Raw genomic sequence first — 24,805 nt, 5'->3', positions numbered from 1 at the left:
AATAGATGGCGTGGTTCGTAGTGCTGGGTGGAGGGGTTCGTAACAGAACTCCCAAGTACTTTATTAGCCTTGTTTCGAGCAAATACACATTGTTTACTTGGCTTAAGGTTCCTACTTATCATTACTCCTAAATCTCTCTCGCAGTCGGATTTCTCAATGGCATCGTTGTTCATTTGGTAACTGGTTCCCTGTTTACATCTCGTATACTGAGTGCTTTACATTTGTCCACGTTGAATTTCATCTGCCATTTTTCAGACCATTCGAAAAATTTGTTTAGATCTTCCTGTAGTTTTGTGGAGTCCTCGTCAGATTTAATAACACGTCCTATTTTAGTGTCATCAGCAAATTTACTTATGTTGCTGTCTATGCCGATATCTATGTCGTTTATGTATATAATAAATAATAATGGTCCAAGTACTGAGCCTTGGGGAACTCCACTAGTGACGTTGCTCCAATGGGACTTAGTGCCGTTAATACTCACTCGCTGTTTCCTGTCCTGTAACCACGCCCTAATCCATTTAATGATATTACCTTTGATGCCATGCGCTTCTACCTGTCTTATTAGTCTTTCGTGTGGGGGACTCTGTCGAAGGCTTTGCTAAAGTCGAGATATACCACATCATAATAAATAGCGAGAATAGATAGATAGATAGATAGAGAGAGAGAGAGAGAGAGAGAGAGAGAGAGGATAAATGGTAGAGGAGTGGTAGCGATGATGATAATGACGATAATGATATATATCACGTCATTATTATTGTCATTATCGTCATTGTCATTGTCGTCATTATCATTGTCATCCTTATCATCGTCATTATCATTGTCATCATTATCTTCATTATATATCATTGTCATCATTATCTTCATTATATATCATTGTCGTCATTATCATTGTCGTCATTATCTTCATTATATATCATTGTCGTCATTAGCATTATGAGTCATTATCATCGTCATTAGCATTGAGTCATTATCATCGTCATTATTATTATCATCATTATCGTCATTATATATCATTGTCATCATTATCATTATCATTGTGATCATTATCGTCATTATATATCATTGTCATCATTATCGTCATTATATATCATTGTCATCATTATCTTCATTATATATCAGTGTCGTCATTATTATTATGAGTCATCATTATCATCGTCATTATCATCATTATCGTCATTATATATCATTGTCATCATTATCATTATCATCATTATTGTCGTCATTATCATTGTTATCATTATCGTCATTATATATCATTGTCATCATTATCTTCATTATATATCATTGTTATCATTATCGTCATTATATGTCAGTGTCGTCATTATCATTATGAGTCATCATTATCATCGTCATTATTGTTGTCATCATTATCGTCATTATATTTCATTGTCATCATTATCTTCATTATATATCAGTGTCGTCATTATCATTATGAGTCATCATTATCGTCATTATTATTGTCATCATTATCGTCATTATATATCATTGTCATCATTATCTTCATTATATATCAGTGTCGTCATTATTATTATGAGTCATCATTATCTTCATTATATATCATTGTCATCATTATCGTCATTATATATCTCGTGTATAATGATTCTTACATATATTCTCTCCTCCACAGATGGCCGAAGTGGAACAGCCGCTAATTAGTTAATGAACAGGTGAGCTAAGGTGTCTGTCTGTCTGACTGTCTTTCTGAGGGTTTACATACATACATACATACATACATACATACATACATACATACATACCTCCCAATCAAAATTTACAAGGAGTTTGCAGTTGAACTTGCCACCCCCCTCTGTTCTATTATTAATGCATCCCTCAGACAAGAGCAAATGCCCTAATGAATGGAAAACCGCATTTGTCACCCCTATCCCCAAGGTCACCACCCCACAGTCCCCTAATGACCTCAGTCCAGTTGCCATTACCCCCATACCCAGTCTACTCTGTGAAGACTTTGTGTTTGGGTGGGCATTTGCTCGTATTTATCAGTCAATTGATCCACACCAATTTGGCAATATGAGGACCTCCTCTACATCACACTGCTTAGTTAGCTTCCTGGATTTCCTTCACAAAAACCTGCAGAAACGTAAGACATCACTGGCCGTTGCCCTTGTTGACTTCAGGAAGCTTTTGACCTTGTTGATCACTGCACTGTTATCAACACGGCCATTGTACTAGGGCTGCCCACCAACCTGGTCTCATGGTTCACTCATTTCCTGAGTGAGCGTGGTCAGGCAGTCAGGTACCAGGGTTCTGTCTCCACATTCCAACACCTCACCTGCGGTGTTACCCAGGGGACCAAGATGGGACTACTGTGCTTCCTCATCCTGATCAACGATCAGTCACAGTGGGTGCCCATCCTCTCCAGTTAGTGCAGTATGCCAAACTCCTGGGTGTTACCATAGACCACAAACTGGACTGGAAGGCCCATGTAAACAACACCGTCAAGGCAGCCTTGTACCGTCTCTACATGCTACGACGACTCAGGTCACTTGGGACACCCACGCCAGAGCTGAGGACCATCTACAACGCCTTTATTCTCCCCAAACTAACGAATGAGTCACCAACCTGGTCGTCTTCTCTCAACTCCACCCAACAACGTCAGCTAGAGAAGGTACAGAAAAGGGCCTGCAGAATCATGCTCGGCGCAGAATACTCCGGCTACACCAACGCTCTCTCCACCCTGGAAATGCCATCCCTCAGTGACCTCCACCACCAAGCACTAGCAAGGTTTGGCAGTGGACTACTGCACCACCCTCGTCATCGCCACCTCCTGCCACCGGCAGTCCCCGCCCACCTTGCGCAGTCCGCCACTACAACAAAATTCAGCCCATAGGAGCCCGCACCGATAGATATAAGAACAGCACCATCCCATCTATTGTTAAAATAATAAACAACTCCTGATTTATGTACTGTACAGCCCTGTAAATGTATTCAACGCATATTATATCATTATGTCTAAATCACATGTAAGTCTGTATATTTTCAGCCACCGGCTGCAGCTCTATTAATAAACCGTTTATTATTATCATTATTATTATTATTATTATTATTATTATTGTTATTATTATTATTATTATTATTACATACATACATACATACATACATACTGTACATACATACTGTACATGTACATCACCTGTTGAGGCCACTAGTGAGGTGTTGAACAAGTGTGAGGTCAGGCAGGTGACTTTTTATGACCTCTTGTGACTTCTTATGACCGCTTGTGACCTTGTGACGTCTTATGGCCTCTTGTGACCTCTTATGACCTCTCGTGACCTCATATGATCTCATGACCTCCTATGACCTTTTGTTACCTCGTGACCTCTTCTGACCTTGTGGCCTCTTATGACCTTTTATGGCTTTTTGTGACCTCGTGACCTCTTCTGACCTCTTCTGACCTTGTGGCCTCTCGTGACCTTTTATGGCTTTTTGTGACCTCGTGACCTCTAATGACCTCGTGACCTCTTCTGACCTCTTCTGACCTTGTGGCCTCTCGTGACCTTTTATGGCTTTTTGTGACCTCGTGACCTCTAATGACCTCGTGACCTCTTGTACCCCGGCAGCATCCTCCCCAACACCTTCAGGGGTCAAGGCCAATCTTCCTCCCCCTCTCCCCTCCTCCTCTCCCCCTCCTCCTCTCCCCCACCTTCCTTATCACCCCAAGGGAACAATGGAGTGTTGGGTCACCATACACCCCTTCGATAACTATCTCCCCCTTAATGTGATGGCTCCCTTCTTCCCCTCTTCCTCCTCCCCCTCCCCACTCCTTCTACATCCTCCTCTTCCTTCTCCTCCTTCCCCCTCCTCCTCTTCCACCCCTCATCCCTACATCCTCCTCCCCCTCATCATCACCTCCTGCCCCTTCTCCTCCCCTCATCTACATCCTCCCCCTTCTCCTCCCCTTGTCCAAGTTTCATACCCAAAGTAACTACATATGTGGTCGTGTGTGTGAGGGCAGAGGAGGAGGCTTAGTGGTGAATAGAGAAGTGAGTGTAATTGTATGGTGGTGTGGTGGTCCTCCTTCCTTCCCTCCCTCCTTCCTCCTCTTCTCTCCCCTTCCCTCTCTCCTTCCTCCTCCTTCTCTCCCCTTCCCCCTTCCTCCCTCCCCCTCCTTCCTTCCCTCCTTCCTTCCCTCCCCTCCTTCCTTCCTCCCTCTCTTTCCTCCTTCCCTCCCCTTCCTTCCTTCCCTCCCTCCTTCCTTCTCTCCCTCCTTCCTTTCCCTCCCTCCTCCTTTCTTCCCTCCTTCCTTCCCTCCTCCTTCCTTCCCTCCTCCTCCTTCCTTCCTTCCCTCCTTCTTCCCCTTCCCTCCCTCCTTCTTTCTCTCCCTCCTTCTTTCCCTCCCCCTCCCTTTCTTCCCTCCTTCCCTTCCCTCCTCCTTCCTTCCCTCCTCCTTCCCTTCCTTCCCCTTCCCTCCCTCCCCTCCTTCCCTCCCTCCCTCCTTCCCTCCCTCCAATGACTCACTTATGAACTTGAAACTGGTCAAGGGTCCCTCAGTTACTGTGTGTGTGTGTGTGATTATTATTATTGTGTGTGTTGTGTGTGTGTGTGTGTGTGTGTGTGTGTGTCGTACCCTGTACCTGACCCAAATTGAACCCTACGTCTGGTCTCTTGTGAACTTGAACTTGTGTGTGTGTATAATGAGTGGAACTTGCGGGCAGACAGTCCCACTTAAATATATTTCTTGTAGTTATTTGGAGTCATGTTGTTATTACCCAGATGTCGGGACTGTCGTTAATTAATGTCTACAGAAGTTAATTTCTTCAATAAATGTTGGATGAGATATACACGACGGCTGTGTGTATATATTTACAGTGTATTATGTAGATCTGATTATATACAGCTGTACAGAGAAGGTTGGCCTAGTACTGCAGAGGTCTCAGTATCCGATCTGGGTTCTTTTGGGTCCAGCGACAGACTGAAATCAAGCCCCGTGGACTGTACTGCCATCGTCAACAAGTGATCAGTTTTGTGGTTATACTTTTTATAAATAACCGGTTGAGAAATGATCTTGTTGACCCATGAATCATTGTTAACTTACTTTCTACATGTACTATAACTACATCAACTACTAGGGAATTACAAGTGTGAAGTTAAGTATCTAATTCCCAAATGTGAGTAATTAAGTCAGTTTTAACAAGAACTATCTACTTCAGAGAGGGGGGGGGTGAATGATACTGTGGTGAGCCAGTCAGCCAGTCAGCCAGTCAACGTGAATAGATGCCGGCTCCTACACTCACTGTTCGCCTCTATGATAACCTAACCTCTGAAGGTCAATGAATAATAAATGTTTATAATTATACATCCATGGTTGTAAGTTATTAATTACATACTCTAAATACTGGTTACAGGTGTGTGTGTGTGTGTGTGTGTGTGTGTGTCACTCGTAACGGACACAAGCCAAACGGTGCTAACAGGGTACGTACACACACACACACACACACACACACACATAAATCATGAATTCGTCTCTTGCTATTGATGTGTGAATGATGGTAATGACTCAATTGGGCGGTTCGGTGGGTACAAGGTTGTTAGGTAACGTCAGGGTTGTCAGTCCACTTCCTGACCATTCGTAGTTGCGTGAAGTTTGGTTGTGTGTGGTTAGGTTAGTGTTAGGTTAGGTTAGGTGTGATGTGTGTGTGTGTGTACACACACACACAAACGGCTGTTAATAGAGTGTAGCTGGTGGCTGAAAATATACAGACTTACATTTGATTTAGACATACACATGTGTGTGTGTGTGTGTGTGTGTGTGTGTGTGTGTGTGTGTGTGTGTGTGTGTGTGTGCGTGTGTGTGTGAATGTACCTAAGTGTGTGTGTGTGTACCTGTGTGTGTGTGTGTGTGTGTACCTAAGTGTGTGTGTACCTGTGTGTATGTGTGTGTACCTGTGAAGTGGACCCGAGGTAAACTTGACTCACCTGTGGGGGGGAGGGGGGTACTGTGATCAGGGTCCGTCTTAGGAAGTAGACACGCGGCTTGACTGTGTGGCTGGGGACGAGATGGTTAAGTGGATGTGGATTGAATCTGTACCCATCCACACACTCTCTCTCTCTCTCTCTCTCTTCACCCACTTACTCTCCACTTCTAGAGAGAGACAGAGAGAGAGTTAGCTCACACAGGGTCTCTTAACACCAGGATATGAACTGAAATTGAAAGTTTTTTGACAAGATAAATCTCCTCCAGTGTGTTGTGTAAGGGGGAGAGGTGAGGTGTAAGGTGGTGTTAGGTTAGTGTTAGTGTTAGGTTAGTGTTAGGTTAGGTGTGTTTAAAAGTAAAAGTAGGGTGAAAGTTAGGTTAGTGTTAGGTTAGTGTTAGGGTTAGTGTTAGGTTAGCGTTAGTGTTAGTTAGTGTTAGGTCAGTACAGGTTAGTGTTAGTTAGTGCTAGTGTTAGGTTAGTGCTGTTAGGTTAGTGTTATGTTAAAAGAAGTTAGTGTTAGTGTTAGGTTAGTGTCAGTAAGCTAGGTTAGTGTTGTGTTAGTGTTAGTGTTAGTGTTAGGTTAGTGTTAGGTTAGTATTAGGTTAGTGTTAGGTTAGTGTTAGTGTTAGGTTAGTGTTAGGTTAGTGTTAGGTTAGTGTTAGTGTTAGGTTAGTGTTAGGTTAGTGTTAGTGTTAGGTTAGTGTTAGGTTAGTGTTAGTGTTAGGTTAGTGTTAGTGTTAGTGTTAGGTTAGTGTTAGGTTAGTGTTAGGTTAGTGTTAGGTTAGTGTTAGTGTTTGGTTAGTGTTAGGTTAGTGTTAGTGTTAGTTAGTGTTAGTGTTAGGTTAGGTGTTAGTGTTAGTGTTAGTGTTAGTGTTAGTGTTAGGTTATGTTAGTGTCAGTAAGTTAGGAGTAGATGGTAAATGTGTGGTGAAAGTACTTTCATTCTCTCACTCTCCTCCTCCCACCCCCCACTCACCTCCCTCCCACCACCTCCCACCCACCCTTACGTTACGTCACTGAGATTGACCCCCCTGATAACCTGTCCGGCGGGGGAGGTAGACGATGTTAGTAACCCAACCCCAATCCAATATTGCAGAGCCACGACGCAGGGGGAAGAAGGGGAGGAAGAGGCAGGAGAGGTGTCATAGAGGAGGAGGAAGAGGAGGGAGGAAGAGGAGGAGAAACAATAGGAAGAGTAACAAAAGGTGGAGGTGGAAGAAGAGAGAGAGAGAGAGAGAGAGAGAGAGAGAGAGAGAGAGAGAGAGAGAGAGAGACATCAACAAACCAATCACGTAATCTCATCAATGGCGAAACAATAAAGAAAAAAGTAACTCAGTTTCATTATATTTACTGCAAGTTATTTCTGGTAAACCTTAAATATTTAAGTAAAGTCTAATTACACGTTTAATTAATTACTACACAGGATAGTGGTTTGTTAATTAGTTATATTTTATTATTTAATTCTTGAATCTACATAATTTGGGGATCATGACGTCAAGAAGCATTTGGTGGATAATGTTCAATAATAATGGCTGATGTCAATACTCACCCCATGTTGTCTCCTCCATTTCACTGGATATATTTCACTCCTATACTTTATTATACCATAAATATATAACATAAATATAATCTTTTTAGCCTATCTAATATACTATAGGAATAGCCGTGTGTGTGTGTGTGTGTGTGTGTGTGTGTGTCTGTTCTGGGCAGCCGAAACGGCACAATCGTTTTTCATCAAACTTGGTGGAAAAATCGCAAAAAATTCTTAGAGTGGAACAAACCTGGTCCCATGTCGATGGTTTCTTTAGGGAGGCATTAATTAACAATTTTGTCGCTGTACGCTGTCAGCCGGACGGCGGTTGTGCTCTAGCCAAGCACGAAGGGCCCACGTTCACTTGTAATAACCTATAATAATCTCTTTAAGGGTGAATATATATCATATAATCACCAGCAATATAAGAATTAGTCATTATTGAACTGGTTAACGAGGCATTACCACACACACAGACAGACAAACAAACAAACAAACAAACAAACAAACAAACAAACATCAACAAACGTAATCAATGGTGAAACAATAAAAAAAAATAACTCACTTTCATTATATTTACTCTGTTTATTTCTGGTAAACCTTAATTAATTGAATAAAGTCTAATAACACGTTTAATTAATTGCTACACGGGACAGTGGTTTGTTAATTACTTATATTTTATTATTTAATTCCTGAATCTACATACTTGGGGGATCATGACGTCAGAAGGCTGTAGGGATTCGTGTTATAATGTTGTCTAGCACTCAGGATGGAAGGAAACTCTAATGTGGTTTACTTGTATAATGTAAGTTATATGATAGACAGTTTGGTGCTGGAGGTGCCGTGTGGTGAGGAGCTGCTCAGTAGAGACGTTCAGTGAGTAGCGTGTTGAAGGAGGTAGATGTGCAGGAGCTTCGTTAGAGAAGATGTTGCCTGTTGCTGGCCTCCTGGTTGAATGAATGCTGACAGCGTGGAGCTTGCTGGAGGAGGTGTTGCTTGTTCAGGAAAATGGGCAGAATGAAAGCCGGTTGGTGAGGAAACTCAGAGAAGGACAGCTGGTGGGTCGCCATGCTCGCTGGCGGGAGCGAGGACCACCAGGCAGGCGAGGAGAAGCGAAGGCAGCCAGGCAGCGGCGGAGGAGGAGGTGTTGCTTGTTCAAGAAGAATGATCAGAATGAATCTCAATGGAGAGACAGAGCTTATATACCCAGCAGCCGCTATGAGTCATGTTGGGAAAACCCAGAAAATCGCCGGTTCCTGGTTCCGTTGCTAAGATACGGTAACATCTGGTTGGTTGCTAGGGAAGGCGGTAGCAGGTGGTGGCTGTGGCTACGCAGTTGTAGGCAGTTGTAGGGGAGACGTCCACTACAAGGCATTTGGTCGATAATGTTAAATAAAATCCAAGCGACTCCTTAAACAAAAAACCTTATTTAGACTCTAGAAGTGAGAGATATTAGCCTTATTTAGCCTCTAGAAGTGAGAGATATTCCCTACAATGGAGAGAATAAGGTAGAAATAATAAGTGAAATAGTTAGTTTACAATCGAGCAGGAATGTTTTTTTTTGGTATCCAGGATGATGACACTCACTAGAGAGATGACACGCTTACCCTCCCTCCCTCCCACAATCCGTCTCTCCCTCCCACTTCCCTGTCACTCTCCCTCCCTCCGAGTATTTCACCGCCTCTTTTAATAGTCTTATCACTAGGCTAGAGAGACCATGTAATACGTTAACCTTCTATCCCTCACTCCCTGACCCTCTCACTCCCTGACCCTCTCACTCCCTGACCCTCTCACTCCCTGACCCCTCTCACTCCCTGACCCTCTCACGTCTACTCTCTCTCTCTCTCCTTACTACATGTTACTAGGCCAGGGTTTAACACACAAGTTGAACGCACAGGTTTAACACATAGGTTTAATACACCACAGAACGAGAACCACTGCATATTCTTATCACTCCGTACTGTGTTTTGAGAGCGTATTATCTCTTCAGCTCATGTGTGCGTTAGGCCTATAGCAGATAGTTACATGAGAGGCCTAAGGTTATCACAGTTTGTACCCAGAGTGGTTCAGTGGAGTGTTTTATAGGGGGGGGGGGGTGAGTTATTTAAGCCTTGTTAGGTTAGTTTTAGGTTAGTATTAGGTTAGTGTTTGGTTAGTTTTAGGTTAGTGTTAGTGTTAGGTTAGTGTTAGGTTAGTTTTAGGTTAGTTTTAGGTTAGTGTTAGGTTAGTGTTAGGTTAGTGTTAGTGTTAGGTTAGTGTTAGGTTAGTGTTAGGTTAGTGTTAGGTTAGTGTTAGGTTAGTGTTAAGTTAGTATTAGGTTAGGTTAGTGTTAGTGTTAGGTTAGTGTTAGGCTAGTGTTAGTGTTAGGTTAGTGTTAGGCTAGTGTTAGTGTTAGGTTAATGTTAGGTACATGAAACTACATAACTCCTTCAAGAGTGCGATAACTGAGTGAGTGAACTAAACTGTAGACTGTATACCCAACTGTAGACGCGTTAACCAGTTCAATAATGACTAATTCTTATAATACTGGTGATTATATGGGATATATTTACCCATTAAGGAGATTATATGTTATTATAGGTTAAAAAAACTATATTTATGTTATATATTTGTGTTATGATAAAGTATAGGAGTGAAATATATCAAGTGAAATGGAGGTGACAACATGGGGAGAGACGTATTGATATCAGCCATCGACGAAGTTCTACATCACTCCGCTAGATGAGTAATTTACGCCTTAATGATGATGATAATAATAATTTAGCTGTATATATAAAGATTTTAGCTTGTTTAATTACTCCTTAGTAAACCTCTAGATTAAACGAAGGAAAAATAGCCAAGATTAAATGAGAATCGAAGTGGCTTTAAAATGTTGGTCGATCGAGATGATGGAAGGTAATTTTTTCATGTATTAAATAAAAACACTAATAATTACACTAATATTTATCTTTATTTAGTATTATTTAGAATGTTCATTGTCATTCTTCCTTAAATACAAGAGATGTAAATACAGAACAAATTAACAGAGTTTGAAATAATGTAACAAGATAGCCTAAAAATCATCAATCTTTTTAAAATTAACGTGAAATTCCTCTCCCTTTCAATGTATATCAAGGAAAAAACATTATTTTATCGTTTATATAATACCGATATAGTCGATAAGGAGCCATAATGTACAGGAAATGACAATATGTGTTTCTCGTCACGTATTGGTTCGACTACAAGGCCGCCGCGCCGTCCCAGTTAAAAACACGCCAGGAGATAAGCATATATCGTATTTCTTATCACAGTATAGTAACGTTGTAGAGAGGAAAATTACCGTAGTTATTTCACAGTTTGGGAATAACTGGTGATGGATTGAAGGAAATTTGCTTCATTTTATACATTTTTTTTAGGGCTTTATTTCCATACTACAAAAGACAGTGGGAGAAGTTTGGCCTTTTTTTATCTCGCTAAGTCGCCAATACTTGTGGTTCGTTGTAAAAGATGAATCGTCCATATTCTTAACTCGTTCACTGTTCAGTAAAGTATTGTATTAAATAATTTTGGCGCGTAAAAGTAACCAAGCAATTATTGGTGGGAAAAAGTCGAGTTGAATTTCAGAATCAAACACCCATATACGCTTCAACTGTGTGTGTGTGTGAGTAAACGTTTGGGCGGATCCCCTGACCTCCCCGCCCTGCTTGTACTAATTATCTTGCATTATTTATTATACACGTGATAATATACACAGTACCACGAGTGTGTATACATACTTACTGTACATTCATACAGGCATACAGTACCTACTTATACATATACCCAGAAATCATATTATGCTAAGATTATAAGCGTCACTGTGGTTATTATTATTATTATTATTATTATTATTATTGTTGTTGTTGTTGTTGTTGTTGTTGTTACTATTTTATCAAGTTATTTATTCATTAATTTATTTTCACAGGTTCAAGATGGCGATATAGGAACAAGAGGAGGAAGCCTTACCAAGACGCAACAAAAATCAACCTACCCTCCCTCCCTCCCTCCCCCCCCCTCTCTCCCTCCATCCTTCCCTCCATTCCCTCCATCCCTCCATCACACTTAAATATGGAGGCTAATGCTGGAGTAGACATGAGGGATTACTGGAATGAAGTTCGTACTTACAGGAGTATCTCACACTCCAACTCCCACTCCGAGGAGGAAGCCAGGAGCCACGAGGGTGAGTTATGTGTGTGTGTGTGTGTGTGTGTGTGTGTGTGTGTGTGTGTGTGTGTGTTAAGTTTATATATATTTTTAATGTATGTATGTGTGTGTGTGTCCCCCAACTTAACCTAAACCCAACCAAACCTAACCTAACCCATGACTCTTGCCCACAGATGAAGGGGAATCAGATGAACATTTCCTCGAGGGTTTGGGTATACCTGTCAAGGCTGACTCAGAGCTCTCCGAGGACAACATGACCCTGACCAAGTTTATGGGTACTCTTAACCCTCGCCAGGTGAGTTCACGTGTGCTCAGGTGGGCCAACAGGTGAGTCAGGAGGCTATCAGATGACTCAGCAGGCCACCAGGTAAGTCAGGAGGCTATCAGATGACTCAGCAGGCCACCAGGTGAGTCAGGAGGCTATCAGGTGACTCAGCAGGCCATCAGGTGAGTCAGGAGGACACCAGGTGAGTCAGGAGGCCACCTGGTCAGTCAGGAGGCTATCAGATGACTCAGCAGGCCACCAGGTGAGTCAGGAGGCCACCTGGTCAGTCAGGAGGCTATCAGGTCAGTCAGGAGGCTATCAGGTGACTCAGCAGGCCATCAGGTGAGTCAGGAGACTATCAGATGACTCAGCAGGCCACCAGGTGAGTCAGGAGGCTATCAGGTGACTCAGCAGGCCACCAGGTCAATCGTGGGGTAGAGAGAGAGAGATATGGGTGACTCACGGGAGAAATAGATACACATAGGTGACTCAGGTAACTATCAGGTGACTCAGGTAACTATCAGGTGACTCAGGTAACTATCAGGTGATTCAAGCAGGCCACCAGGTGTCTTACGGTATAAAGAGATACACTTAGGTGACTCAGGTGACTAATTTGACTCACTCATACACACTCACGTGGTTTAATTAAGGTTTTGACCATCAGGTGAGACAGGCCGTCCCCAGGTGAGTCATTAACTTCGCCAGGTGAGTGTTGAACCTTTACCCTACGAGTCTACACCCCCACACACCTAAGTACACTCACCTAATTGAATCACCAGGTGTATTTTTGTGTACTGGAAGCTAAAATTGCGTCTCCAGGTAGATTCAGGTGTGTGTGAAACCTTAATTAAGTTCCCAGGTGAGTTTGAGAACTTCCTTAGGTGAGTCACAAACACACACACACACACACACACACACACACACACACACACACACCTCTTCACTACACCAACGCCTTTGCAAGTGACTTTTTGACTGGCTAAATCACTCACTCACTCACTCACTCACTGACGGAGCAAAACTATTAATACGCCTAATATTAACGTCTCTTGTGTTGTGCTGCAGGAAGAAGCGTTGAAGCGTCGCGTACGGACCCTTAACGCAACTATACGCCGGAAGAAGCAACGCCAAAAGCCTGATATACGCAACTTCTTCGCCAACACTGACGTGAGTATCGCCAATTGACGTAAAATATCGCCAACTTTAGTACTATGACGTTCTATCCATTTTAATCTCCCCATCTCCCCACTAGTTATAAATAGTCTCCCCAATACTCCCTCTCCTACACTTCTACCCCTCTGATCACCTCCTCTCCCCAACACCCTCCCATAACCTGATCCTCTCCCAATTAATAATCATATTTAATCTCCCCAACATTCTCTCTCCTCCTTCTCCTCTCTCCCCACCTCTTCTCCCCACTCTTCCCTCCCTCCTCACCCCTCTCACCACCAACCTTCCCTCTCCCTCCCCTCCCCACTCTCCTCTTCTCCCCCTCCCACACTCCTCCTCTCCCCACTCTAACCACCCCCTCTCCCCCAACAGAACTCCAGTACGGGCACAAGGAGTCGTAGCGCCACCCCGGATTCGCTGGACTCGGTCTCACCTCCAAGAACGCCACCGGACCCACACCCTAAATCATGGGTTGACCCTTATCTGAGTCGTTCTCGGGGGTCATTAGACTCAGGTAACCATTCATTAGTAACGACCCCCTCCGTAACGACCCCCTTCAACGACCACAACCACCACCTTCATCACACAACGACCAGGTCACACCCCGCTGTACGTAGACATGACCTACCTGGTGATGCCCCGTCTGCCAGGTGAGTTTTTTCCAGGTGTTAAGTCAATTAGTTAATTTTTCACACCTTTGTTTTACCTGATGATTAAACACCCTAACGATACCTCAGAGGCGAGAAAGGGTTAAGTTAGGTTAGATTAGGTTAGGTTAGGTTAGGTATTACATTGTCCATACATCACTGTGTGGAAAATATAGTTAGACAAACACACACACACATCCCTAACACACCCCTCCTACCCCCTACCAACACACCCTAACTATCCCCCCCCTCACCCCCTCATCTTGCCTCCATATTTCAGGAACCAATGGCGAGATGACCACTCTCCCCCCCACTCCTCTCCCCACTCCTCTCCCCACCACCTCTACCGCGCCCCCTCGTTAGATATGCTACCCAAGATGGCGTCAGGTCCTACCAAGGGAAAGGAACTAAGGAGACAAAGATCCTACGCCAGGGATATCGCCAGGGACGTGAAGCATTTCCACTCGTCGAAGCAAGGACAGTATGGCTTCCCCGAGGCTACGCAGGATGACCATGGTATGTTATTATTATTATTATTATTATTATTATTATTATTATTATTATTATTATTATTATCATTATTATTATTATTATTATTATCATTATTATTATTATTATTATTATTATTATTATTATTATTATTATTATTATTCATTAGACTGTTTAATTAGTTTCTTCTTTCACTATAAGACTCATTACCGAATCTTTATGATGTGTTTACTTGCCCACAACAGAGGTCCAGGTACTGAACTATCGATACATCGGGTCGGTACATATACCCCACGCCCGCTGTACCAAGGAGAAACGCCCATCTGTCGAGTCTAATTCATCCCAAGGCTCACAGGATCTGGAGTCTATCACGGTATGAGTCTAATATAGCCTAACCTAACCTAATCTCAAGATGAAATAGTCTCTGTGTACTTTTGGCGCCATATTGAGTCTAATATGTTAACTCAAGAGAAAAAATAATTCAACATGAAATAATAAATTACTGCTGTGCTGTGCTGTGCTGTGCTGTGCTGTGCTGTGCTGTGCTGTGCTGTGGATCAAAATTGTTTTATTTATTGACACTCCTTCTGTAGGATTCCCGGCGTCCTTCAGGAGAACTAAGGAAGGCGTATTCAATCAGCCTTCCTAGGGACGCCCGTGAACACCGTGAACACAGAGAGAACAGAGAGAACAGACCTCGTTCAGGCTCGGCCACTGATTTGGGCTTTAAAGTGAGGTACCAGAGGGATGACGATGAGTTTCCGGTGAGTATGTGTGTGTGTGAGTGTGTGTGAGTGTGAGTGTGTGTGTGTGTGTGTGTGTGTGTGTGTGTGTTAGTGTTGTTAGGATGATAGAATTAAATTTTTATTGAGTTAGGTTAGGGCAGTGTTACGTAAACTTTACCCAGAGAAACAAAAAGTACAGTCTCTAGCATACAGTCAGGAGCAGACAGTCACTAGCAGACAGTTACTAGCATACAGTCACTCTAGTACAAACAATATACCTAGACAGTACAGGTATACAAACAATAACAGAGCTAAACCAAAGATAATTCAAACAAACCGATTATATTAGTTATTCCCAGATAGGTTATTAATAATTATTCAAGTCAATTCATAAAAAAAGTTCCACTAACTCATCTACCTTTGGCCCTACAGGAGCTGATTTTGGAAACCAGTCGGTGTGGCCAGACTCGCATGGACTGGCTAGATGAACCTGACCTCCAGAAGTTGACCTCTCTCGCCCTCTTAGAACTGGACATTATCTTCACAGAGCATAATATTCATCACCGCTGGAGGAAACTTAAGAAAAGGAAACAGAGTAAGGAAGGTGGGTGGATGGGTTGAGTTTATTGCTTTTTTTTAATTATTTACGAATTCTATTAAAAAAAAACAAGATGGAGTCCTCATGAATAAAAACAACCTGGCCAATTTTTTTTTTTTTTTTGTCATAGAATAAATTAACGTAAAGATAATGAAGGTAAAAGGATAAGAGGATTAAATAGAAGAATAAAGAATTGAGATAAATGAGAAGATAGAGAGATTGAGGAAGAATAAACAGAGCAATAAAGAATAAATCAGAGAAGTGAAATAATGCTAATAATTCACGTAAAGAAGAATAAACAGCAATAAAGCAAAAATTAAGATAAATGAGAAGTAAAATAATGCAAATATAATCAACGTAGAGGAGGAATAAACAGACAAAGAAATAAAATAATGTAATAAAGGCGAGAATAAGAGGAAAAACGTAAAAAAACTATTAATTCTTGTTCTCAACCTTCCAGAGAGCGGTGTCTTTGGAGTACCACTTGAGAGTCTACTGGAGAAGGACCACAACTTTCTACCGCAGTTACACCTTGAGTCCAATGTACCTCTCGTTTTCTATAAGGTCAGTCTTGAGTACTAAATATATTGGACTCTGTTACTTGAGTAGGAGTAGTGTTGGACTCTGTTACTTGAGTAGGAGTAGTGATACTTTAATGTTACTCAAGTACAAGTTAAAGTATTCAGAGTTTATTGTACTCAAGTTAAAGTATTCAGAGTTTATTGTACTCAAGGATCTTATAGGCCTAAGTATAAGCCTAATGAAGATAGGTAGATAGATAGATAGATAGAATTAATAGATAGATAGATAGATATAATTAATTAATAGATAGATAGATAGATAGATAGATAGATAGAATTAATAGATAGATAGATAGATAGAATTAATAGATAGATCGATAGATGGATAGATAGATAGATAGATAGATAGATAGATAGATACCGTAGAGGTCAGGTTTATGGCAGTGTAGTGTTGTTGTTGTTGTTGTTGTTTATGTTGTTGTTGTTGTTACAGTTGGTGTGGCAGCTGGAGCGAGAAGGACTCCACCAAGAGGGTATCCTGAGGGTCCCTGGTCACAGGTAGGACCTCTCTCTCTCTCTCTCTCTCTCTCTCTCTCTCTCTCTCTCTCTCTCTCTCACATCTCCACTACTTTTGTCAATAAATTATCACTTTCATTTTAATATTTCTCTACTTCAGTAACTTTATATAGCTATTAAATACAGTAGTCTATGATCTATATAATTTATTTTGCTTCATAACTAACCCAACCTATCCTAACCTAACCTAACCTATCCTAACCTAACCTAAAAAATCTGCCCCGCGGAAAATCGTTCCCAAAGCCGGAATTTTCCGGCTTTGGGAACGATTTTCTGAGGGATTCTAGCCAATGGAGATATTACCATAATATTTTTATCAAATTCTGACCAATGTTTAGCTAATTTTGACTATTTTGTTTTGCAAGTTCTGACTTATTTTAGCTAATTCTCATAAATATTTAGCTAATTATATTTTTTTTTGCAAATTCTGACTAATTTTTAGCTAATTCTGTCTCATGTAATGAAAATTTAACTAATTTTAGCTAATTTTGACTCATCTAAAGTTAATTATAATTCACTTTAACTAATTCTAGCTCACCTAAAGGTAATTCTAACTCATTGTCAACTAATCTAACTCACTTTTACGTAATTCTAACTCATCTTAAGAAAATTTTAACTTATTTTAGCTAATTCTGACTCATTTGACCTAATTCTTATATTTATTTAATTATAACTAATCTACAGGTAATTCTAACTCACCCTCAGCTAATTCTAACTCACCCTCAGCTAATTCTAACTCACCTCAACAGATCACAGACTGAACAGCTTCGACGTACACTAGACAACAACTTCTACAGCTCCTCCACCACTGCTGACGCTGCCCTCAGGAACGCCACGCCCAACGACGTCGCCTCCCTGGTCAAGACCTTCCTGAGGGAGCTGCCACGTCCACTACTAACTCTCACCTACATGCCAGCCTTCTACAAGACTCATCGTACGTCTGATGTCGCGTTCTGTGTGTGTGGTGGTTCTCTGTGTGTGTGGTGGTTCTCTGTGTGTGTACTTGACTGTGTGTGTGTGTTGGTTCTGTGTGTACTTGACTGTGTATGTGTGTTGTTAAGTCGTATTTGTACATAAGTAGGAACACCTGCTATGTACAGTCAGCCAAAGATTCACCGACAATACCGGCAATACTTGGTAAAGGGAGGCTGTATGTAATGGTGGTTGGTGGATCTGTTATTGGCTGTATTACTGTCAAGATAATTATTAAACAATCCAAAGGTTACATTTTTATAATAATAAACTATTAATTGTTATTTAAGGTCATGAGAAAGTTTCCAAGTGTTCTTATATTTGTTTAAATAATTAAGAAAATTTGGTGTGAGAATCTTATAGCAGCTATGGTTGTAGTTGAGTTGCCTAGCTAACCCGACCCGACCCGACCTGACCTGACCTGACCCGACCCGACGTAACCTAACAGCCTTCTTCCACTTGCAGGTATCGAAGACATGGGACAGAAGGTACTAGCTCTCACAATGCTAATACTCCTGCTGCCTACCCCACACCGAGACACCCTCCAGGCCATCCTCGAACTGTGTGCTCGAGTGGTAACGTTCGAGGCTGACAATAAGATGAGTCTTTATAATGTAGCGATGATTATGGCTCCTAACCTCTTCCTGCCAACCAGCAACGGTCATCACCAACGGTCCAAACTCAACCTGCGGTCATCTGAAGACAAGGAACATCAGCTGAATCATGAGGTGTGTTGGGGTGTGTGGTGGTGTGTTAGGGTGTGTTGGGGTGTGTTGGGGTGTGTTGGGGTGTGTTGGGGTGTGTTGTGGTGTGTTGGGGTGTGTTAGGGTGTGTTGGGGTGTGTTAGGGTGTGTGTGGTGTGTGGTGTGTGTTGGGATGTGTTAGGGTGTGTTGTGGTGTGTTGGGGTGTGTTAGGGTGTGTTGGGGTGTGTTAGGGTGTGTTGTGGTGTGTGGTGGTGTGTTGGGATGGGGTGTGTTAGGGTGTGTTGTGGTGTGTTGTGTGTTGTGGTGTGTTGGGGTGTGTTGTGGAGTGTGTTGTGGTGTGTTGTGGTGTGTTAGGGTGTGTTGTGGTGTGTGTGTGTGGTGTGTGTTAGGGTATGTGTGGTGTGCGTTAGGGTGTGTTGTGTTGTGGTGTGTGTGTGGTGTGTGTTAGGGTGTGTTGTGGGTGTGTTAGGGTGTGTGTGGTGTGTTAGGGTGTGTTAGGGTGTGTGTGGGGTGTGTGGAGGGTGTGTTGGGGTGTGTGGAGGGTGTGTTGGGGTGTGTTAGGGTGTGTATAAAGATGTATTTTATAGTTAGTAAATTGACTACAAGTGTATTCTTTATATACTTATTATGTGTAGTTAAAACAGTGTATTATGCATAGATAAAACTGTATTATGTATAGTTAAAACTTTATTAAGCATAGTTAAAACACAATGTATACTGTAGTTAAAACACAATGTATTATGTATACTGTAATTAAAATTCAGTGTATCGACAGTGTATTATGCATAGGTAGGACACTATGTATTACGTATAGATAATTCACAATGTATTTTCGACCTTGTAAAGTATATTTATGTTATAACATCAGTAACAATAAATTTATAATCAACAGATGACATATGCCAACGTGACGACCCAGCTGACTCAAGCCATGATCAAGTACAGAGACATCTTGTGGACAGTTCCTCACCGTCTTGTGGCACAGATACGTCGCCAGTACCAGACAGAAGCTCTCAAACACCACAACTATACTCCTGTAGGTGTATACAGTGAGGAGAATAGGTTAAATGGGGTAGTAATGACTGGTGTTGATGTTAGTTAGGAAATGGACAAGTTAAAGCCTAATAAGTCACCAGGACCCGATGAGATATTTGCCAGAGTATTAAAGGAATGTAAGGAAGAGCTTAGTATGCCCTTAGCAAAGTTGTTTAACATGTTATTAAAAACGGGTGTAGTACCAGAATCCTGGAGGATAGTGAATGTAATACCGATTTTCAAGAAGGGAGATAGATCACTATCCTCTAACTACCGTCCAATCAGTTAAACATCAATTGTAGGCAAATTGCTGGAAGCAATAATTTCAAACTCTATTTGAAATCACCTGGAGAAGCACAAGTTGATCAATGATTCCCAACATGGCTTCACAAGCGGGCGTTCATGTCTAACTAATCTATTAACATTCTTTTCAACTGTTTTCGAATCAGTGGACGAGGGGCACGACTATGATGTGGTATATCTCGACTTTAGCAAAGCCTTCGACAGAGTCCCCCACGAAAGACTAATAAGAAAAGTGGAGGCTCATGGCATTAAATGAGATGTTCTAAAATGGATTAGGGCGTGGTTACAGGACAGGAAACAGCGAGTGAGCATTAACTATATCTTGCCCTTGTTAGACCTCACTTGGATTAAGCAGTTCAGTTCTGGTCACCGTATTACAGAATGGATATAGAATCCTTGGAAAGAATTCAGAGGAGAATGACAAGATTAATCCCGGACATTAGGAACCTTGAGTACAGAGACAGGTTAAAGCATCTTAATGTGCACTCCCTCGAGAGACGTAGAGTGAGGGGCGACATGATAGAGGTGTATAAGTGGAAGTCAGGGCTAAACAAAGGGGACATTACAAAGGTACTCAAGCTTTCCAACCAGGAGCGAACTCGTAACAATGGTTTTAAATTAGACAAATTTAGATTTAGGCGCGAAATAGGTAAACATTGGTTTGGAAATAGAGTAGTGGACGAGTGGAACAAGTTACCAAACATCATCATTAACTCTAACACGCTGGATAGCTTCAAACACAGGTTGGGTGGATATATGAGCGATAGGGGTTGGGTGTAAAGGGGACTGTCCAGTATGGCCCGCTGCAGTGTCCTCCATTCTTATGTTCTTATGTTATGTGTGTAATAATAATAATAATAATAATAATAATAATAATAATAATAATAATAAGCAGTTTATTAAGATAACATGGCAGCCATAAAGATGAAAATATACAATAAATAGAGGTGATAAGTTATATATGGTGAAGTTGGCTAGTGGGTCAATTGTGTGTGTGTGTCTCAGCCCCTCCTCCTTCTCCTATTCCTGCTCCTCCTCCTCCTATTCCTCCTCCTTCTCCTATTCCTCCTCCTCCTCCTATTCTTCCTCCTCCTCCTCCTCCTCCTCCTCCTCCTCCTCCTCCTCCTCCTCCTATTCCTCCTCTTCCTCCTCCTCCTATTCCTCCTCCTCCTCCTTCTCCTTCTTTGCATCTCCATAAGTTAACAAAACACAGCCTCTATTTTCACCACCGACTTTGATCACCACAGATGCGTCGTTTGTTGTCCCGCAAGAGTAAAGAGACGATACAACGACCCATAGAGAACGAGGTGGACTACCAAGAGGGGGTGTTGAGAGTCTCTGCCCCACAGTTCAACAAGACTAACTGCCCCGTTAAGCTCAACTCTCGAATGACGGCGGGTGATTTGTTGACCAAGTATGTCTCATGTGTGTCTAACCTCACCTCACCTCACCTCACCTCACCTCACCTCACCTCACCTCACCTAATTCTTTTCATATCTTACCATCAACAAGGATCATGTAAATAGCTCCTGTAATACACTAGGAACACCTGATAACACTTCTTCTCTTCCTCTCCTTCAAAGGTTCATCGAAGATCTGACTTTGCTGCCGGAGAATCCTAGACGCGTGGAGGGCCGTCGGGAGCTACAGTACAAGAAGACCAACGTGGGGAATGGTGGTAGTGGATGTGGTTCCTCTCTACCACCACCTACCACCACTAACACCAGTACATCCCTCACGTCGGCACCACACTTCCTCGCTTGTCTCTTGACGGGATCACTGAAGAATGCCCTCAGCCATCATGCCATTCACGAACGAGGTGGAAATATTGGTAAGGTGGTAGGTTAGGTTTGGGTGGGGTTAGGTTAGGTTAGTGTTAGGTGATGTCGTGGTAGCCAAATTATACTGTGTCCATAACTTCGTTGAGATAGTTTTAGACAGTTTTGTTTTGGTAAATGTTTCTGACGAGCCCCTGTAAACACACTAGTGAAGGGGACTGTACCTAGGCTATATGACGAGCCCCTGTAAACACACTAGTGAAGGGGACTGTACCTAGGCTATATAACGAGCCCCTGTAAACACACTAGTGAAGGGGACTGTACCTAGGCTATATGACCAGCCCCTGTAAACACACTAGTGAAGGGGACTGCACCTAGGCTATATGACGAGCCCCTATAAACACACTAGTGAAGGACTGTACCTATATGACGAGCCCCTGTAAACACACTAGTGAAGGGGACTGCACCTAGGCTATATGACGAGCCCCTGTAAACACACTAGTAAGGGACTGTACCTAGGCTATATGACGAGCCCCTGTAAACACACTAGTGAAGGGACTGTACCTAGGCTATATGACGAGCCCCTGTAAACACACAGTCTGATGACGAGCCCCTGTAAACACACTAGTGAAGGACTGTACCTAGGCTATATGACGAGCCCCTGTAAACACACTAGTGAAGGGGGCTACCCTGTAGGCTATATGACGAGCCCCTGTAAACACACTAGTGAAGGGGACTGTACCTAGGCTATATGACGAGCCCCTGTAAACACACTAGTGAAGGGGACTGTACCTAGGCTATATGATGAGCCCCTGTAAACACACTAGTGAAGGTGTCTACACAAACCTAACCTCACATCATCAAAAATTTAACTTATTTTCTGTTGATTTTTGTCTCACTGTAAACTCTGGTCCTCCCACACACAGGTGATCGTCGACTGGACCCCAATGCAAAGCTGCTGGCCATATATCAAGACAATCCCAATGCTGAATTCGTAGTCAAGTGTCATCACCAGAACGGGAAAATACCAAGGAAAAATTCTTAGCTTTTGTTTATTGTCTTGTAAATCGTGTGAAGCTGCGAGAGTATTCGTGATTGTGTGTTCAACCTCTGTGACCTGACTTAGGGTGTTCAATAATGTGAAGAATGAGATCCTTGGTAGTGACGTTATTCCACTGGTCTGGTCTGGTCTGGTTAGGGCTGGTCTTGTTATTAATAGACCTGGAGAAATTATCATCCAGGAGTCAGTTTAAGTCATTTCACATCCAACACAAGTAGACTGAGGACGATCAATTCTATTTTATTTGTGAGATGACTGAAACAGTATTTGTGAAATGACTGAAACAGTATTTGTATTATGATTAAGAAAAACAAAAACACCTGTATATATTATGTATTTCATATATGAATACATAAAGTAATAATACACAAACTACTTAAAATGATATTAAAGAAATACACCGACTTTGGGAACAGATCTTCAGACGCTGATGAGAGGCGGTGAATAATGAACAAAATGTAGGGTATTGTACTAGGTTCATCAATGTGTCGACAATATTGTATTATTGTTGAACAGCATTGTGATGTGTGGAGGTGTGTATTGAACAGTACTGTAATGTGTGGAGGTGTGTATTGAACAGTACTGTGATGTGTGGAGGTGTGTATTGTACCGCCCCCTGACACACACACACACACACACACACACACACACACACACACACACACACACCTGTATTCTCCAGTACTAGTCACAAGTGTACAGTATTGTCTCTGCTTTGTACTGTAGGTGACAACAACCTCTCACACCTTAGAGCAGAGGTCAGGTGAAAGGTGAAGCATTGGAGGCACCTAACCATGGATCCTGTAGGTGGAAGATGAGGTCGAGAGAGGCACCTAATCACGGATCCTGTAGGTGAAGGGGAGGTCATTGGAGGCACCTTTAAGCTTGATTCAGAAGCTTGACGTAGAAGTTTGATGCAGAAGCTTGATGCAGAAGCTTGACGCCGAAGCTGGACTCAGAAGCTTGATGCAGAAGCTTGATGCAGAATCTTGAATCGTGTTCGCTGCCAGTCAAGAACGTTGATTGTACTGAAACATTTGTTATCAATGTACAGTTAGACAGTTTCTTGTTGTATACAGCGCTACAGTACAGTTTATACAGGGGTACAGTACAGTACAGTGTATACAGCACTACAGTACAGTTGTTACAGGGGTACAGTACAGTACAGTGTATACAGAGCTACAGTACAGTATTTACAGCTCTACAGTACCAGTATTTACAGCATTACTTTTACTTACTTCTAACCTCTTCACCACTGATCGGCTCGTTCGCCCCTTGGGCGATCGGTCACGTCTCTGTTACACACTGTTGGCAAGTACTGGGCATGCACCAGCTCCTGAATGTATCTGAACCCGTTCCAGTGTTGGTCAAGTCTTGTCTTGACACAGCTCACACTCGGTGCCATCACAACACTCTCTGGTAGATTGTTCCAACAGTTCACAACTCTCACTCCGAAAAAGTTTGCCCTCACAGTTTTCTGGACTTGCTGCTTCTTCAATCTTGAGCTGTGACCCCTTGTGGGGCGAGCGTCCGCCAGCTCCAGGTGAGGACACTCAACTGAGTGGTGCCCCCTGAGATGCTTATACACCTCAACTAGGTCCCCCCTTGCCCTTCTGTAGTATAAGCTAGGCAAGTTCAGGCGCTCCAATCTCTCAGGGTAGCTGAGGTGCCGAAGTGCAGGCACCAGTCTGGTGGCCCTCCTTTGAACATTTTCAACCAACTGACAGTCCCTAGCATATCTCGGGGACCAGAGGGGGTGACAGTACTCCAAATGGGGAAGCACTTCACTCTTAAAGATCGTTACGAGGGACGGACCGTCTAGATATCTGAACGACGTTCTTATAAGACCAAATAATTTATTTGCCTGATTTACCTTCTTCTCGCAATGGCCCGAGAACTTCAGCTCATTGTCAACATACACACCTAGGTCCTTCTCACATTCAGTCTCAAATAGTGCACTTTCTTCATCCCGTTGGGACATATGATACGCCTCCTTACCGTTGGTACGCCCCAGGTGCATCCTCTTACACTTCGTGACATTGAATCTCAGCAGCCATTTCTTCGACCATTCTTGGAGCTCACAGAGGTCCTCCTGCAGCTCTTCACAGTCCGCTTGGTTCTTGATTTCCTGAAACAACTTGGCGTCATCGGCAAACATTGTATGGAGGAGTGTACAACGTCAGGCATGTCATTTATGAAACAAACAAACAACAGCGGGCCCAATACACTGCCCTATAGTACCCCGCTTGCGACAGGTATGGATGATGATTTCGTGCCATTAATTACCACACACTGCTTGTGGTCATGTAGAAAGT

General features: G+C 42.5%; 1 protein-coding gene across 1 annotated transcript; it reads left to right on the top strand.

Moving 5' to 3' along the window:
• Positions 1-1,616: 1,616 nt before the first annotated feature.
• LOC121879246 lies at positions 1,617-23,107 on the top strand. The gene is made up of 17 exons (XM_042385844.1): positions 1,617-1,667; positions 11,408-11,662; positions 11,820-11,941; positions 12,977-13,078; positions 13,454-13,731; positions 14,009-14,244; positions 14,463-14,590; positions 14,811-14,981; positions 15,375-15,546; positions 16,001-16,104; positions 16,555-16,619; positions 17,387-17,571; positions 18,075-18,337; positions 19,207-19,350; positions 20,900-21,066; positions 21,236-21,483; positions 22,357-23,107. Exons 2-17 carry the CDS (start codon positions 11,551-11,553, stop codon positions 22,473-22,475), a joined length of 2,616 nt encoding a protein of 871 aa, XP_042241778.1. The 5' UTR covers positions 1,617-1,667; positions 11,408-11,550; the 3' UTR covers positions 22,476-23,107.
• The last annotated feature ends 1,698 nt before the right edge of the window (positions 23,108-24,805 follow it).

The sequence above is a fragment of the Homarus americanus genome, unplaced genomic scaffold, assembly GCF_018991925.1.
Source record: "Homarus americanus isolate GMGI-L3 unplaced genomic scaffold, GMGI_Hamer_2.0 scaffold57709, whole genome shotgun sequence".
Lineage (NCBI taxonomy): Eukaryota > Metazoa > Arthropoda > Malacostraca > Decapoda > Nephropidae > Homarus > Homarus americanus.
The sequence above is the reverse complement of the archived record's forward strand: the minus strand, read 5'-3'. Positions and strand labels throughout refer to the sequence as shown.